The following is a 13,876-nucleotide window of genomic DNA, read 5'->3' on the forward strand; positions in this document are numbered from 1 at the left end:
GCGGAGTTCGCGTGATGGTTTAGGCTCCTTGGCGAGATCAGCGAGGTGTTGTGGTTCATTTGTGGCAAGCACTTGGCGTGTCTAATGAGTGCGACCTTCTCACGACGTATTCGCGCGATGCACGGAACGACACGTGCCGGAGCTGCTGACCATTCCACGCGGCGGCAATACCTGCGTCGTTCCCCGGCACATTCTCAACGCGTTCTTGTTCGCCGAGCCTTGGGGAGGACGCCTCGCCATCACACGTTCCCGACTGCTGCTGCTGCCGCTGCTGAAAAACGGCAACCAACGCAGAGTTGGGGGGGTAAAAATAGAAAATAATATCAATCTTGATTTGAAGCTTTCGTGACTGCAGGAATCCATACTCTTGTTCTTTCGGGAAAGTAACGTAGGTAGAAGAAAAAATAATAATAAAAGAACACGACGTTTCGGTCGCAACACAAGCGTCCGTCATCAGGTGAGAAAGAATAATCTGCTGTTGTGGCTTGATATAGGCACGGGAGGGGTGGGGGAGGTTTGTAGAGTCGTGGCTGCAGGAGTTCACGGGGGGGTGGAGAGGGGGGAGGGTTTGTGGCGTGCAGGAACGGGTGGGGGCTGGAGAAATCAGCATGTCCATGAGCTTTAATTAGTCAACGAAAACAGCATGGGTGGGTGTGTGAAAATCACAGCAATCAAAACGTGACGTGGTTTATCACGTCCTTGCGATGATTGCTCAATCTGAGTCCATCTTCTCGATTCAAGTTCTGTCTGTGTTGCTATATCTGTAATATTTGTAAATCTGCCTCGTGAGCACAGCGGCACACGGCGTGCTGCTGGCGCCACCCGTTAAAGTTGGTGACATCGAGCGCAGTGGTGGCGCTTGGCTGCAAAGCGGATCGAGCAAGAGTATGGGGCCCAAATTTCGATTTAAAGCTTTCGTGACTGCAGCAGGGATTCATCTTCTTGGTTCTTTCGGTAAAGTGACGTAGAAGGGAAATAATAAAATAATAAAAATAAAACATGATAAAATAATTCTCACGACGTTTCGGCCACAACGCAAGCAGCCGTCCTCAGGTGAAGAACAGGTCTGTCGGAAATACAGCGTCTGAATGAAACACCCCAGGCTTGGAGCGTATATTTAAGCTGGGTTGGAGGGGGAAGAGTGCCTTAGAGTCGCGGCAGACGCTGTCTTCCCGACAGACCTGTTCTTCACCTGAGGACGGCTGCTTGCGTTGTGGCCGAAACGTCGTGAGAATTATTTTATCATGTTTTATTTTTATTATTTTATTATTTCCCTTCTACGTGACTTTACCGAAAGAACCAAGAAGCATGGGGCCCCACAAGTAGCTCGAGAGGAAAGAAAAGATTCCTGACAAAGAGTCAACAACACACACAAGTTATCAGGTCAAAATCGAACACTAATAAATATTTTACGTAAATATTGTAATCTCTCTTGTCCCTATCTTGTCTGCATCCTCTCTTCTATCATCTTACGCATCTATATTTTTGTCTGCATCTCCTTTATCTCACCACGTCCGCGGCTCTCGCCGATATCTATTCTCTCATCTCACTAAACATATCTCTATCTCGCGTCTACATCTCTTCTTTTAACCCACGAGTATTCTTTTCAAAACGAAATGTGGGCCCCCCCCCCCCCCCCCAAAAACGAATTTCAAATTTGTTGTTGATCCACGGTTGCCGAGCACCGGTTCAACAGGGGCCCCAAAAGCACGGTTGACTACGTACGGCGCGAAAGAAGTTATACGTACAGACATAAACGGCCAAGCGGGCAGTAACAACCAGCACTGTTGCGGTTGCTTCCGCGACCGTCTGGAACGCTCTTCCTTCCGATATTAGGAAGCCACTGGAGCTATGCGTTTTTAAATCGTCTAGATTTTAAACTCATTTCTCTATAAATGCTTTTTTTCTTTAGTTTGTTGTCCTTCACCGCACCTCCGATTAGCACGGTTGGCTACGTACGGTGCGAAATAAGTTCAACATACACACATACATATTGGACTTGCACTCCAGAGGTCGCCAATTCGATTCCATCTCCCGGCGCGGAGGTAAAAAACAAATGGAACTTTTTTTTCAATCCCTCCCCACCACCCCCACCTGATCTGTCCACGGAGCAGTTTAGAAGGCGACATCACGGTTAAGTTAGTTGGCAGGACCGTGAGTGGTGGGGTAAAGTGTGGGTGCTTCCACCTCTATTTAATTGTTTTTAAGAACCGCTTTTCGTGTTTAGTTTTCTCAGTTTAACACGTAGGCTTTCGCGACCAATATTATTAATAATCAACGTTTTTGGGTTTAGATCGCGTTATTTATAAATGTGTCGTAACCCTCCACCACCCGACACGGCCAATCAGTAAAAAAGTGTCACGTTGACAAAAGACAAATTAGTTCACTGCTTCCAGCATCATCGGGCAATTTGCCCGATGATGCTGGATGCAATTACCAGCGAAACGTCGTACTCAAATTGTAAGTGTTGTGGTTTCGCGCTTCAACACACCGGTGGGCTAAAGCAGTGAACTAATTTGTCTTTTGTCAACGTGACACTTTTTTACTGATTGGCCGTGTCGGGTGGTGGAGGGTTACGACACATTTATAGATAACGCGATCTAAACCCAAAAACGTTGATTATGAATTTAGTTTTCTCTCCTTCCCCCGCACCTCCGAATAGCGCGTTTGGCCACGCACGGCTCCCAAAGAGGTTCTACGCACGTTCAAAAACCTGCCAAAGCGGCCAGCCACAATCAGCGCCGTCGCATTTGCAAATCGTTCCTGGCACCGGCGCTGGGTAGGCACACCTGGGTGTCGGCGCCGTTGTTGTCGCAGGTGGCGCCCAATGTCCCCTTGTTGTTGTTGTTGTTGTCGTCGTCGTCGTCGTTGTTGTTAGCGTCGCTGCGGTCGCCTGCCTGCCAGGGGGACCCCGCCTGCTTGGGAGAGGGCATCAGGCTGATGCCGCTGATGGCCCTGCGCTCGAGGTACTGCGACGACGGGCTGACGATGACCAGCGAGCTCACCACCGATGCCATTCCCTGTGCGCGAGAGAGCGGCGGGACGGGGACGATTTTTTTACGGGGTGGGTTTTTTTGTTCCCCCTTTGCCGATGCGCGGCGTTGTCTTCGAATCGGTGCGGAAGGGATTCATAATAGAGCTCGTTTAAAAAAAAATAACAATGTGACTTGTACTGAAAGGTTATTTGGATAACCGGTTAAAAGGTAATCATGATGCTAACGACGTAAGAATTCACATTTTGCGAGGCGCATTTCATCCGTAGATCACAACGCGTGCGTATGGAAAGCAGGAAATAATCAACAGAACCAGGGTAAACGCCGCCCCCCCCCCCCCCGCCATTGAAATAGGTAGTTGAGCCCCCCCCACCTATCCCCGTGCGGCACAAGAAGACGAGCGAGCACGTGGGGTCTGCAAGCGGGCATTCATCTGCCTGTTGAGGGTGTGGCGATGATTTCCGGTACAGTTATGCGGAATCCCTAATGAATAATTTGCTGTAATGTGTTACAATGAGAATGCTTCCGTGAAAAGCAACGCATACATCAGAACAGACGATTGCCTGTAAGTGGCTGCTACAGAGACGGAATTCCACCGTGGGAAATGATAATTGTTCAACTTGTTTAAATAATAACATTAAAAACAGGGGAAGTTTTGATGGGAATAATCTCGAAGTTATTTCTCCCACTTCCTAATGGAAACGCACGAAATGGACTTCCTTCACCGGCCAAACTCCCTTCGCCATCGACACAAGCGCCACGTCACGTTCACGTTTCCTCGTGCGGTGACTACGAGACGCAATGAAGTGTCGTGGCATCGCTCGACTTTGCTGTTTTAAGTAACAAAAAAATTAACCCGTAAAAACAAAGTTTTTCACTATAAATCCTTTATATGCGTGGCGGCTAGAGTCCTCTCGTCCTCTGGCTTGAGATGGCTGCCACCTATGGGTCAGATGATTGCCTGCCACCATTAAGCAATTGGTAATTAAATATATATATAAAAATCCTAAAAAGTGTAAAATTTTTGGAAAAAAATTTCACGAAAATTAATTGTCACGCACAACGAGTCTGTGTGGAAAATGTCAGCTCGATTGGATCACGGGAAGTGGGTTAAAAAACGACCGAAAGATTTGCACGGTCGTAAGCAAGCAAGCAAGCAAGTGAACTTAATATAAAGGATTTAAAAACACAACAACGAGAATGTCAAAGTGTCTCCCTGTTCACACGACCGCTTGGGGGGCACCCACCGTGTCTGGGTGGCCTTAACGCCGCTCGTCTACTAACATTGCGCATGCCACCTTTGCATTATTTACACCGTGCCTCCACGAGCATAGTGGCATCCCGAGGCGCCGAAACAACGTGGGTGTTTCAGAATGTCAGAAGATCGCTCATAAAGGAAGTGATGGCAGGCTATGGTATGGGGAGGGTCATTCCCGTTGGCTCGAGGGCCCCCCCCCCAAAACCCGCCCGGTGATCATCTGAGCAGGGAGATGATTTGACTTCCCACAAAGTGGTATTTATTTTACCAGCCCACCTAGGAGTTGATCGATGGGCTGAGCCGAACCCCCAACCAGGATCTGAACTTGTGACCTTTCTGGATGTGAGGCTCCCACTCTCAACAACATGTGCCAGCTGTGCGCGTTGTTTTGTTTGTTTCGGTTCGTTGAGGTGACCAAAATAAAAACGCTCTTCTTTTGAACAGCTGAAAAACGATGGTTTGCAACCGTGTGTTTGTTTTCGCGGTTGGGCCGAACGTCGCTGGGTGCCGCGTCCAACGTCTTACTCCGCGTGCTGGGAGCTTCCTCAGAGACCATTCGGCTCTTGAGGAAGCTCCCCAGCACCTAGAGTGAAAACCACATCGTCAATGAGAGAGATTTACCACGTGCGTATGTGTGTGTAGTGTTGAATTCTCTCGCGCCGTACGTAGCCAACCGTGCTAATCGGAGGTGCGTTTAGCATGGTAGACTGTTGGTGCGGTGGGTCAGCGCACACAGTGCTATGAACTCTGCAAGATGAGTTTTATTCATGGCCACCCGGCTAGCATCAGTGGCGAGCGATATCTGAACTGGGTCTGAGCCTCCGAATCTACTTCACCAACCTGCGCTGATCAGCGTGGTGGAAGCACGGCCAAACGATCCACGTGACCAACAGCGTTGGGAAGCCTTCAATCCAGCACCCGATTGATAAAGCTATTAAAAACGATGACATTTTGTATTCTTTTCACTGTTGCTATTATTTGTACAGTTTAAGCGGGTTGTGTTGCAGTCGTGTAACTGGTAAAGGACACTTGACCTGAGGTTTGCCGGTTTAACCTCCCGCCTCTGACCACCCGCTCGTACAAACGGGTGCTCCAAAGTAGTCGACCAGTCGGCAAGGGTTCGTCGTCGTGTAGTGGGGTAAAGTGTGGCTACTCCCAGCTCTATGCAAGACGTCCAGCCGACGTGGAAGAGTAGGCCAAAAAAAACACGATACCGCCTGCTCCTTCAGATGCCCTTCTTGGCAGGAGTGGTAACGAGAAATAAGTATAACCCGTAAAAACAAAGTTTTTCACTATAAATCCTTTATATGCGTGGCGGCTAGAGTCTTCTCGTCCTCTGGCTTGAGATGGCTGCCACCTATGGGTCAGATGATTGTCTGCCAGTATTAAGCAATTGCTAATTAAATATTTAATTTGTTTTCCCTAAACAGTGTAAAATTTAGGGGAAAAAAATCACGAACATTAATTGTCTCGCACAACGAGTCTGTGTGCAAAATGTCAGCTCGATTGGATCACGGGAAGTGGGTTAAAAAACGAGCGAAAGATTTGCATGGTCGTAAGCAAGCAAGCACGCAAGCACGCAAACAAGCAAGCGAACTTAATATAAAGGATTTTAAAAAAAAATGGTCCTTCCTGCAGTCAAAATCAAACCCCGGGAGCAGTGGTTGTCAATGGGAACACGCCACATACCACGTGGCGTTAGGCAACGTCTCAGCGAAGGGTAAAGACAGCTGTTGGGAGCGCGAAGCTTCGCGGGTTTGCGGCTCTTCTCACTCCGCGGGGATTACACGGGAGTAATCTAACACGGCTTTATTGGAACACGAACATCACCATTAACTCTTGCAGTCTGACACATTACCGTATCGTTTTTGAAGGGAAGAACAAACAAATAATGCAACCCCCCCCCCCTCCCACTTTCAGAGGAATTCGCCACCAACGCGTCCTTTGTGACGCAAACAAGGCGGCTATAAATGCTGTAAAATAGCCATCAGAGGGTCTTCACGGTGACATGTGATATGCTGGCGCTGGATAGACGTTGGTGCACGTTTCTTCCCGGGGGTCGCGAAGTGGCAACGCTCCAAAGGGAACCGGGCAATGGATGTGCAGCAGCAGCAGCAAAAAAGAATGAGGAGTCAAGAGTCATCATACTCGAGGTGTTTTGTGCTCGGAGATTGTGCGCTATGCCCCACCTGCTGTATTTGTAGGACATTGCACATTTTTGGGGGGAAAAGTGAAAGCAGATCTGTGGTGGTGGCTGGCCCTATTGGGGAGCCTAACTAGAAGTTGTTTGGGCGCCACGGTGGCTGGGAGATGTTAACTACCTCGCCTGGTATACAGGAGGTCGTGGGTTCGATCCCAACCATGACGCCAGTATATTTAGATTTTGCATGTCTCTCTCTTCCCGCATTTAAAATCAACGTCACGAGCTTAGACGATTTGGTTGCAATATATATTTCCATGTCATAAGCTGGCGAGGAGATGGGCCTGAAGACAGCCAGGGCCAACCTGTCGCGAGGCATCAGATTGGCCAAGAGGCAGTACTCCAGGAGGATCGCCGACCGCTTCAATGACAGCAGAGACACCAGGAACCTGTGGCGAGGGATGCAGACCATCACGGACTATAAACCCTCTCCGCAGACCTGTGACAGCTCTATCTCTCTGCTGAACCAGCTGAAGGACTTCTTCGCTCGCTTTGAGGCAGACAACAGCACCCCAGCACAGAAGACTCCACCACCTCCCGGTGATCAGGTGCTGACGCTATCCCCAGATAGCGTGAGGAGATCCCTCAGAAGGACGAACCCAAGGAAAGCCCAGGGCCCTGACAACATTCCGGGTCGTGTCCTGAGAGACTGTGCGGAGTAGCTCACAGATGTCTTCACCGACATCTTTAACACCTCGCTGAGACAGGCTGTTGTACCCACGTGCCTCAAAGCTACCACCATCATCCCGGTCCCGAAGAAGTCATCTCCCTCCTGCCACAATGACTACCGCCCGGTCGCACTCACTCCCATCCTTATGAAGTGCTTCGAGCGGCTAGTCCTACAACACATCAAGTCTGTCCTTCCCCCCGCCCTGGACCCTTTCCAGTTTGCGTATCGGTCTAACCGCTCAACCGATGACGCCATCGCCGCTACCCTCCACTCAGCTCTCACCCATCTGGAGACTAAAGACTCCTACGTCAGAATGCTGTTCATCGACTTTAGCTCAGCATTCAACACAATCATTCCCCAGCAGCTCATCCACAAACTAGACCACCTGGGGCTCAACACCTCCCTGTGTAACTGGCTATTGGACTTCCTGATAGGGAGACCACAGGCAGTTCGAGTTGGCAGCAACACCTCCAGCACCATCACACTGAACACAGGGGTCCCCCAAGGATGTGTGCTGAGTCCCCTCCTCTTCACTTTGCTGACCCACGACTGCACACCATCATTCAGCTCCAACCTCTTCATTAAGTTTGCGGATGACACAACTGTGGTGGGTGCCATCAAAAACGGTGATGAGACAAACTACAGGAGTGAGGTGAGCAGGCTGGCCATGTGGTGCAAGGACAACAATCTCCACCTGAATGTTGAGAAGACGAAGGAGATTGTCGTGGACTTCAGGAGAGTGCACACCCAGCATACTCCGCTAACCATCAACGGTGCTGCAGTGGAGAGGGTGAGATGCACCAAGTTCCTGGGTGTGCACATCTCTGAAGACCTGTCGTGGAGCCACAACACTGCATCACTGGCCAAAAAAGCCCAACAGCGCCTGTATTTTCTCCGCAAACTGAGAAGAGCAGGAGCCCCGCCCCCCATCATGCACACCTTCTACAGAGGCACTGTTGAGAGCATCTTGACGAGCTGCATCACCGTGTGGTACGGCACCTGCACCGTGTCCTGCCGCAAGACTCTACAGCGCATAGTGAGAGCAGCTGAGAGGATCATTGGTGTCTCTCTCCCGCCTCTACTGGACATTTATAACACCCGCATCACCAGCAAAGCAATCAAGATTGCAGGTGATCCCACCCACCCATCTCACAGCCTCTTCAGCCTGCTGCCGTCAGGGAGGAGACTGCGGAGTCTTCCAGCCAGGACCAGCAGGCTCAAAGACAGTTTCTTTCACCAGGCTGTCAGGAGACTCAACTCCCTCCCTGCTCTACCATCACTCCCCCCCTCTGCCCACCCACCCCCCTTTGCCCCCTGACCCTATCCCCTACACACACATTCACTCGTACATCCTGATCTCTGGACTGCACATTGCACTACATCGCACTATCACACTGGTTTAAATATCTTATTTCTTTAAATACTTTTTTTAAATAATATTTTACATTTAAAAAATTCTTGACTGTTGTTTATTTTAAGTCTATTACATTTTTGATTATTTATCTTGTGTTGATCGCCGATTGTTTATTGTTTATTTATGTCTGTTAATTGTGATTAATTTTTTTATTGCTTGGTTGCACCGTGGGACCAAGAGAGAGGACTGTAATTTCATCTGTGTTGTATGTCATGCATGTAACACACTTGACAATAAAGTGACTTTAAGACTTTAAGACTTTAAGATAAGCCACTTTCGTTGGGCTATCATTTGTGGCCAGGTCGCTTCTGAAAAAAGAGCTGTATAGCTCAGTGGGCCTTAACTGGTAAAATAAAATTAAATAGTTTAAGGTTTGGTGTTCATGGCAAGCATACTGAATATTCAACCCAGAAGTGTCTGGATCGGTTGTACATCCCGCCGCGGCAGTTCAAACAAAAGTTGAAGTTTATTAAATCACCCATCACCCACCTGCGTCCAACCAGCAGTATGAATGGGTTACACCAGTTAGTCGATCCGCAATTCGCGTGTGGCGAGGTCAAGTGTGGGCACTCCCACCGTGGAAGAGGAGGCCAAAATCCCCTCTAAAGGAGCTCTAATTACTAAACTTATTTGGTTCAACAGGTAAGTCCCACTGAGCGCTATAGCTCTTTTTCAGAAGCAACCTGGCCACAAATGACAGCTGAACGAAGCGGCTTATCACCAAGTGGAACATTTATGGCAGCCAAATGCTCTAGATGCGTAATGTCTAAGTGATTTATTTTGTTTTATTTCTACCTACGTGACTTAGCGAAAGAACCAAAGAGTATTGATTCTAGATGTTGGGGGAAAAACCGGAGGACCCGGAGAAAAATCAACGCGACCACAGAGAGAACACTCAAACTCCAAATATACATGCATCAGAGTCGGAATCGAACCCACCACCTCCTGCACACCAGGCGAGGTAGTTAACATCTCGCCACCGCGGCACCCTGTGGAGTGGACGTTGAGGTGATGGGCCAGGCCAGGAATGAATGGACAGAGACTCGAAGGAGGAGGACAGAGTCCACGCGATTCGGCCGAAGATGCCAGGAAGAGACAAAGAAGAGAGAGAGTTAGGGAGAGCAAATCAAATATACCCTCTAGCACTCTCTAGTAGTGGCCGTTCTGCCAGCAATAGCCTGAGTAAATGTTTGGAATGCTGCACCTTTACCTTTTGGCCTTGACTTTGATTTTTAAAAAAGTGATGTTGATGCATGTATAGGTTAAAGTAAAGAATAATCCGATCGACTAAAGCATATTTATACTGCAGACATGGAACAGGGCTCTGCTTATATTTACTTTTACCTCTTAGCAGCGGTCACGAGTTCCCGGCACCTCCAATTAGCGCGGTTGGCTACGTACGGCGCGAAAGAAGTTCAACGCACACGGTGCATACACATTTCGATGTAAAGCTTTCGTGACTGCAGGGATTCATCTTCTTGGTTCTTTCGGTAAAGTCACGTAGAAGGGAAGTAATAAAATAATAAAAATAAAACATAATAAAATAATTCTCACGACGTTTCGGCTACAACGCAAGCAGCCGTCTTCAGGTGAAGAATGAGACACTACAAGCTAGGAGCTTATATATACGCTGGGTTGGAGGTGCAAGAAGAGCGCACATTCCTTTTGTTAAGGCGCTCTTCTTGCACCTCCAACCCAGCGTATATATAAGCTCCTAGCTTGGTAGTGTCTCATTCTTCACCTGAAGACGGCTGCTTGCGTTGTAGCCGAAACGTCGTGAGAATTATTTTATTATGTTTTATTTTATTATTTTATTACTTCCCTTCTACGTGACTTTACCGAAAGAACCAAGAAGGTGCATACACACTTGAGTCGCGAGCAGACGGTGTACAGGGCAGCACGGGCTGGCACGGTCAAAGGGGACAGGCTGAGTGGTGTGAGGAGTAGCTGCGAGGTTGCCCAGCGTGAATTCCACGACTCTCGTTATAAACCCGGCCAGTGGTAGTGGTGGTGGTGGCGGCCGCCGCCAATTGGAGGCCCTCGGCAGAAATAGTGTTATCGTGTTGGGAGGTTCGGGGCGCGGGGCTGGAATTTATAAATGTATAAAAATCCAAGCGAGATGACAGAAGGGACATGTGGACGAGAGCTGCAGATGGAGTGAGATTGGGGAAATGTAATTTTTCGATGTAAAGCTTTCGTGACTGCAGGGATTCATCTTCTTGGTTCTTTCGGTAAAGTCACGTAGAGACAGAGTCTAACGTCTGACGCTGTCTCCCCGACAGACCTGTTCTTCACCTGAGGACGGCTGCTTGCGTTGTGGCCGAAACGTCGTGAGAATTATTTTATGATGTTTTATTTTATTATTTTTATTGTTTCCACTCTACGCGGCTTTTAAATGTTGATTAACTTTATTAGCGTCTGAATCCGAGCTTATGTTTTGCCCACGCCACATTTTTGCCATGTACTGTATGAATGTACGTTGACCTTTTTTCGCACCGTACGTAGCCGAGGCTTGCTGATCGGAGGTGCGGGGGAGAGACAACAAACCAAATGCCAAAAGCAGTTCTAAAGAAAACGAGGTTTCAATTGAAAAATGAGATTTCAATTTTGAATGAATACAGGGCCCCTTTAGCTGCTTGAGAGGCCCTGAGCTTTCGCGCAGGTTGCCTTGTGCCTAGCGCCACCACTCAACCAAGTTCAAGTTCATTAATTAGGTATAGCCCTGTGAGCCATTCGGCTCTTGAATCGGGTGCAACCGCAACAAACAAAAAACTAAAACATGAACAAAAAAACATCTTAAAGTGAATTTGTGACTAAGTGCAAACAGAAAATCCAAGAAAAGACAGCAAAATATTGCAGAAAAAGCATCGTACACCAACGCTGTGTGCAAAAATCCCAGTGGGATGCAAGTCAAACAACAACAACAACAACCACAAGACAACTTAGATTAAGGCCATCAGTCTAACTCTGTACTACAACAAACAAACATGGCTACACCAATACACTTTTCGAAATCACCAAAATAAAGCCATGAAAGCAATGAAACAGCGATCATAGGAACTGTGACGGAATTTTCACAATAAGCGCACAAGTGGATGTCCGCTCCGTACGATCACTGCCGCCGCTCTTGTCCTTCTCGACACCTTCGATTAGCACGGTCGGCTACGTACGGCGTAAAATAAGTTCGACATGCATACATCCACAGAGGGGGGGGGGGGCTTACGGGGAGAGAATGGGACAGAGCCTTGCACATGACGTTGACCAGAAAGAGAGAGAGGGACTGGCAACGTTGTGGAATATTAAATTAGAACGATCCGGCTTGGCCTTTGAGCCAAAGCTACTTTTGAACTCCAAAAGAAAATCCAAGCGTGATAAATAAAAACTATATATATACACACTGTATATGTGAATATAAGGGATGATAAATATGTGTACACACTGTATATATAACCCTGCAGAGCTCTCTCTACAAACAGAGAAATCTTCATTTCTAAACACATCGGTGGCGGGGGAGGAGAGGCAAACATTCGCATCTCTTTGATAAGCCCCAATTTGTTTAGCCTTGTGACCGCCGCGGTCAAGAAACGGATGGGAATTAAGCGCTCTTCACGCAGAGGAAAAGACGATTACCACATTGTAGCTATCATTTGCTCTGACTGGGGTTGAGCATTTTGGTGCTGACCACTTTAAAATAAGAAAAGGGAAAACATTTTCTTGGTTCTTTCGGTAAAGTCACGTAGAATGGAAATAATAAAATAATAAAAATACAAATAATAAAATAATTCTCACGACGTTTTATTTTTATTCTTTTATTATTTCCATTCTACGTGACTTTACCGAAAGAACCAAGAAGATGAATCCCTGCAGTCACGAACGCTTTAAATCGAAAATTAGGGAAAACATTTATCAAGGACACTTGAAAATGATTTTTTTTTGTGCTCTGGTCTTGTGTCGCTGGATAGTGAGAAGTGTCGATGGCTTTGGTGGGGAGGCCTTCATCCAGCAAGGAAGAAACCCACGATGAGTCTGATTTCTCTGACAGGTTCCCGCTGCCGCGACGCGATGCTTGGTAGCAGCACTCACCGAGAAACGTGCGATAGAGAGGACGCAATTTCGATTTTGTTCCCCGTCACCCCACCTGCCGTGGCAGTTGAAACTTTAAACAATGGGGACAAGTTTCTAGAGTCCACCACCCCTCACCCGCCTCTGTCCACCCGCCTCTGTCCACCCCGCATGTTTACCGGGCGCCGCGGTGGCGAGATGATAACTACCTCCGGCCTGGTATGAAGGAGGTTGTGGGTTCGATCCCGACTCTGACGCCTGCTTGTATATTTTGAGTCTGCGGTGACTCTCTCTCTCTCTCTCCACGTGGTCGCGTGGATTGTTCTCCGGGTTTTGCTTCCACGTTTAGGAACATGCGTTTAAAGTATTTGGCCTCGTTACAGTTCCACACGACGAGCCACTCCGTTGGGTTATCATTTGTGGCTAGATTGCTTTTGAAAAATAACTATGAAGCTCAGTTGGGCTTTATCTGGTCAAATAAAACACATTCCTGCGGAGGGAGCTGGTAGGAACGTTGGGTTGCTCGGTCAATGGCCAGGGTCAACGGCGGCGTGGTGTATTCCGCAAATATGGTGAACCAGGTGGTTCCTACCAATAAAATATATCGTTTAGTTTAAGGTTGTACAGTAAATGCGTAAACACCACAGTTGGTCCATGGACAGGTTACGTGTGGTGGGATAATGTGTGACCCCGACCCCCCCACTCCACTTCATACAAGAAGTCAGTCGAGCGTGGAAGAGTAGGCCAACATACCCTCCAGAGGGTGATCCCCAGAGCCACTGCTACCATTTCAACAGCAGCAGTGGCTCGAGCAAGTAATTACAAGGCTGCGCCTTTATCCATAGCCGTGGACTGTGGAGGGAGTTTGAATGCAGTGCAGGCTTTAGTACTCATTAATACTGGTTAAGTGCAGGCGTGGCAAATTAGGCAATTTGCTTGACACTGGCTATCTTTCCATAGCGCGCAGTTTATCACTGCGATCCAAGGGGAGCTTGCAAAAGATACATTACGGTCAATTTGTTGCGTGTGTTTGTATCAGCACGTGTAAATATGTAGACGGCTCATTAATAATGCAGACGCAACGGTACAAGCATCTGCTGTGGGAATGCAATAAATGGACACCGTGAAATACATATACAACATTTGTCTGCTGAGAGCAAAAGAGGAAATTAAATGCTTGGAGGGCATTTGACCCACAATGCAAAGAAAAAAAACATCTCCACGAAGTCGAGATGTTGTATTTGTTTACCGCGTGTACGCCGCATACATCACCTAACAC

The 13,876-nt window shown here is 47.9% G+C and overlaps 1 protein-coding gene across 1 annotated transcript in view; it reads right to left on the reverse strand.

The window, feature by feature from the left end:
• The window catches only part of LOC133348865 (smoothelin-like), a 60,924-nt gene that overhangs the window by 19,880 nt on the left and 27,168 nt on the right, over positions 1-13,876 (reverse strand). Inside the window, exons 2-3 of the mRNA XM_061561928.1 lie at positions 2,790-3,020; positions 172-271 (exon numbers count right to left, since the gene is read on the reverse strand). Coding sequence (XP_061417912.1) covers positions 172-271; positions 2,790-3,017 — 328 coding nt within the window. The 5' untranslated portion in view covers positions 3,018-3,020. The remainder of the gene's footprint in view (positions 1-171; positions 272-2,789; positions 3,021-13,876) is intronic.

Source organism: Lethenteron reissneri, chromosome 28 (assembly GCF_015708825.2).
Source record: "Lethenteron reissneri isolate LAM-NWPU_2019-01 chromosome 28, ASM1570882v1, whole genome shotgun sequence".
NCBI classification, from domain to species: Eukaryota; Metazoa; Chordata; class Hyperoartia; order Petromyzontiformes; family Petromyzontidae; genus Lethenteron; species Lethenteron reissneri.